Genomic DNA, 5,204 nt, shown 5'->3' with positions numbered 1-5,204 from the left:
TTAAAATCCAATCGGGTCAAAACAGGGTCGAGCCAGACCCGGAGGTGCTACCATTTGCACCTGTTGCAGGGGCGCGATTGCCCTGTAGCCTGCCACGTGTCCCTGACCCCCACCGCCCGGCCCTGCACCCTCCCATGCCACCTGCAAAGAGAGAAAAGAAAAAAAAATTATTAAGTTTAATAATTATTTAATATTATTATTTTAATAATGTTATTAATTTATTATTTTTTATACTTAAATTTTTTAATAATTTTGAAATTAAGTTTCATAATTTTTTAATATTATTATTTGAATAATTCTGAAATTATGTTTAATAATTTTTTAATATTATTATTTTAATAATGTTATTAATTTATTATTTTTTATACTTAAATTTTTTAATAATTTTGAAATTAAGTTTAATAATTTTTAATATTATTATTTTAATAATTCTGATAATTTATTATTTTTATGCTTAGATTTTTTAATATTTTTAAAATTAAGTCTAATTTTTTTTAGTATTATTAATTTAATAATTTTTTATTGGAAAAAATACGAGTTGCGCCATTAGGTGTTCTGGTGTGCCATGGAGATCCGTTTACTGTATACGGCAAATCGCGGCTAACTTCCATCAAGATTATAAGAACGCAGACTGGAAACGACAAGTTGTGAAATGGGTAAAAAATAACCTTATCCTTTCAATATATTACAAAACCCCTTAAAATTGATGGTTTGATGGTGTGGTTCTAGGGGTATATCTTTGTGGAGCTCGACGTTCACGTTGTGGGCGACTACGACGATCAACGTTCTCTTCATCCATATTTAGGGGTGTAGAGAACGTATCAAATGCCACTGATGAACTAGAGCCGGGTGGAGTAGAGAACGGCGCTGGATATGGGCTGGGAGGAGTAGAGTACGGTGATGGATATGAGCCGAAAGGAATAGAGTACAGATGTGGCAGTGGGCTGAAGATATCAAAATCTGAATAATATCCCTGGGCTGAAGAGCCCGGGAAATAGTCATCAGCCCCCAAATCTGGATGATAAGAACTACTTCCGGAGTGTAGCTCCGACTCTGGCCCCTACTCTGGATCCGGCACTGCCTCCGGCTCTGGCTTTGGGTCTGGTGCATGATGCGGATCTGGAAAATATTGCCCAATCCGTGTTGTATGAAGGGGGACTACCATCGACCGCCAACCAAATAAAAATGGTTTTCCCTTCTCATAATACCACTGTAGGTACTGTGTCAAGGGCCGCAGATCCAAACAACGATCCATCGGAGGTATCCTACCAAACTGGTTGTTCCACATCGTAACATACTCTTCATGCACATCTCCCCAATCTGCCCAATGCATCCCCCTCCTAGTCATGCCATGGAGCTTTATAGGCAATCATACTGGTTGTGTCGGGATATATTGTACACAACCGAACTGCCGGAGTACTCAATCGCCATGATACCACTCCACCATCTGAAAATGGATAAGGGGTGCGCTAATGCACCATAAGTTTGAGTGGACGTAGGCATGCGAGGGAATAACGACCATAATCTTAGGAACAGAATACGGTATCCAAATGAACTACACAGTTAATAACATTTTCATATTAACGCGAGTTGAGTGAGATAAAAATAATAAAATTAAATTGATATTGGAAAAACCTACCCCCTCCCTAGAATAATTCTCGATCATCAGACGGTATATCGGAACCGTGTATGACCTCCCGATACCCGAATTCGTGCTCCATCTACGAAAACAAATTGTTAGAACAATATAACCCAACAAATTCAATTAACTGCTATAACGCGTAAAGATTCATCACCTATTAACAAGTGGAAATATATATGGCTGGTGACTAATGGATGCCAAGAATGGCATCCGATAAAGTGCCCACGACTGCAGCAGTATGAGGCATCCGCCTATGTCCATCGCAGAAGGATCTGTCGTCCGACAAAGTTCGCGGTATAGCGTGGCTAACACTGCGGACCCCCAACTGTATGAACGCGTGTTATGCAAATTAGACAGTAGCGGTAGGTACATCAAACTGACCTCACTGCCGTGTGAATCCGGCATGAGTACACCTCCTATAAGGTGCATAATGTAACCTCGAGTGGCCTGCTTAACCTCCAATTCAGTGGCAATATTGGGCAAATGCTCAAAATTGGCCTTTAGCCATGAAAACCGCAAGGTGGCAAATTTCCCCTCACTTGGGAAGCGTCCAAGTAACTCATAGCAAAGGAGAGCCGGACTCGAGATTGAACTTACGCCCGTGACCACGTTCCCATCGATGGGGAGCCCCAGCTGTACTGCAACGTCCTCTAAAGTGATGGTGCACTCCCCGCACGACAAATAAAATGTGTGCGTCTCCGGACGCCATCGCTCGATTAAGGCAGAAATTAAGTCATATCGCAGATCAAAAGTCTGGATCAATGTTGCTGATCCGAACCCCGCTAACTCTAAGAACGGTATTACGCGTTCATCCGGCTGAAACCCTACACTATAAATACGACCCCTCAATACGCGGTACTCGATCTGACATTATTATATTTACGAAATGATTAATACAATATAATTTCATTCAACAAATAATGTGACTATCAAATAAAATTTTCATTACCATCTCATTAATGTTACTCGATATGTGACCCTTATTTTCATTATCAATCAACGAACCCATTTGCTGCAAATCTGCAATTAAAATTATCAAATAAATAAAAATTATAAAATTACATTATATCAAAATTACATTAAAATTACATTAAAATTTCTTACTCTCTTTAGAATTATTTAATTCTATTTCTTACCCTCTTTAGATCGTTTATTCAACATCTTTCCATATTCAAAGCAACTTATTTCTCATATACTCACTTTCAACTAGTCAATTATGCATCTATTCAACCGCAAAATACTACATTACTTCCAATCATAAAGCCAAATGCATTTTAACATATCATTTATATTAATGTGTTTAATTCTTTAATATATATTAATTCTCTTGTTATGTGTTTTATACAAGTTAAAATATAAGCATAATTTATTAATAGTCTATTTTACTCTTAAAAATATTTTATTTTTTCCTTAAGTTTTGATTAAATTTTTATAAAATTTAAAAGAATTATTTTTTAACACGTTACATAGGTAAATTTAATTAATTTTAAAAGTTTGAAATTAAATTAAATTATAATTTAAGAATATTTGAAAGGATTAACTCTCAAGTTTATACATTTTACATAGGTATAAATTTTTATTTTATTTTTTAGAATGTATTAGTTACTGTATTTCTCACTTTTTGTTAACAATGAAGTGGATGCTAGTAAAGTTTTTTTAAAATAAAATACAAAAAACATTGATTCCAAGTAAATCCGGAAATGGACAACAACTGGCAAAATATTGATATATTTTTTTATATATTTATTTAAAAGGGAGGCTGCCATCAAGCTATCAAAATTGAGCATCAATGGCAAAATAATGGGGTTTTTTACCCAACTAGGTTAAAAAAATTAAAACACCAAAATAGGGTGTAAGATACATGTAAAACAAAAATCATGGACTTGAAAATTCAACAAAAAAAAGTTTAAATTAAAAAACAAATAAAGCAAGACTTGACAAGTAGTATTAAAAACAAAAACAAAAACTAGCAAATAATAAACTATATTCAAGCACAGTAATTACATAACACTCTTAAATTACTAATATTTTACTTTTTTTAGAAATGTACTTTTTTTTAATTTTAAAATAATTACAAACACTAAAAATTATCACATAACACTAAACTACTAACATTTTAATCTTAAAATAATTATAAAAAATTACTAACATTTTTTTCTTCTTCCTTCTTCTTCTTCTTCTTCTTCTTCTTCTTCTTCTTCTTTTCTCTCTTTGCTGCTGCCTTCACAAAATTGGGGGACCGGTGCTTATATGGTCCCCCATTTCAAAATTTAATTTTTTTTCTCTCTTTCCAGGTCTCTACAGGTGGCATGGGGGGGGGGTAGGGACACGTGGCAGCCTGCAGGGCAATCGAGCCCCTGCAGAAGGCGCGAATGGTCGCGCCTCCGGGTCTGGCACGACCCAGTTTTGACCCGATTGGATTTTAAAAATTTAAAAATTATTAAAATATAATAAAATAATAATATTTAAAATATATATTATATATATTATTAAAAAATGGGTTGCGCCTGTCAGGTAGGCTCGACCCAAAAAACAACCCATTTTCTTAAATAATGTATCTGACACCCTATTTTGGTGTTTTAAAATTTTTTTTAACCCAGTTGGGTAAAAAACCCTCATTACCATGGTTATCACAGGATTACCAAATCACTTCTATGTGCACAGTGAATTTCAAGAACTTCGACGTCGAAGGAATCAAAGCGTGGTTCAATGCGAATCAAACAGTGCTCCAGATTATCGTTGTCTTTGGATTATACCACAGAACGATGCGGTACGTCATCATTGCCATCACCATTTTCCTTGTACTCGATCTCAAACTCGTCTTCGCTTGGAAACACCCATCGAAATTTTAACGAATCCCTCAAGGTTAATCCTACTCTTATATTGATCTCTCTTTATTTGCCCGAAGATGAGCCTCTACCACTACCAACACTAACCTCCTCCGCCATGAGATAAATATATATATAAAAGAGATCAAGACAATAGTACTATAAAGTTAAAAAAAAAGTGAATTTAGGGTTTGAGTTTTTGCATTTTGAAATTTAAATTCGATTGGCATTGTTTAATAGGTATTTTGCTTGAAATTGTTTTGGGGCTGGTATTCATCTCATAAATTATTTGTATCCCTTTCATTTTTTCTTATCTTTCTTTTCATAGAAACTTTTTAGAGTTTTAGATCATTCATAACTCTTCTTTTTTCTTATTTAAATTTTAAAAATTACACAATCTTTAGGTTTAAAATTTGAAAAAGAATATATTTTTATTATCTATTTTAATTTAATTTATTGTTACATGATTTTTAATATATTTATGCATATAACTTTTTTTATTTTTTAAAAATTAATAATCTTTATTCGAGGTAGCATTGTTGGCAACTGTTGTTAGAATGACTTCGACAATTCAATTTGGGGAGTCAGAAGAAATATTGGGAGATGTAACATTGAGCAGGCCAAATTATGGGCTATTTATGATGGCTTCCAATATACATGGAAGGCAAAATGGAAAAATGTCATCATAGAAATAGATTGTATTCTTGCTATTGAATCTATTTAAAGTAGATTTC

At 34.2% G+C, this 5,204-nt stretch overlaps 1 protein-coding gene across 1 annotated transcript; it reads right to left on the bottom strand.

Moving 5' to 3' along the window:
* Positions 1-2,803, bottom strand: LOC121212276 (protein MAIN-LIKE 2-like). The gene is made up of 5 exons (XM_041084727.1): positions 2,779-2,803; positions 2,592-2,662; positions 1,797-2,506; positions 1,640-1,721; positions 1-141 (listed from the first exon to the last, which is right to left on the bottom strand). The coding sequence occupies exons 1-5, from the start codon at positions 2,801-2,803 to the stop codon at positions 1-3; spliced, it is 1,029 nt and encodes a 342-aa protein (XP_040940661.1).
* Positions 2,804-5,204: the final 2,401 nt, after the last annotated feature.

The sequence above is a fragment of the Gossypium hirsutum genome, chromosome A13 (assembly GCF_007990345.1).
Source record: "Gossypium hirsutum isolate 1008001.06 chromosome A13, Gossypium_hirsutum_v2.1, whole genome shotgun sequence".
NCBI lineage: Eukaryota > Viridiplantae > Streptophyta > Magnoliopsida > Malvales > Malvaceae > Gossypium > Gossypium hirsutum.
The sequence above is the reverse complement of the archived record's forward strand: the minus strand, read 5'-3'. Positions and strand labels throughout refer to the sequence as shown.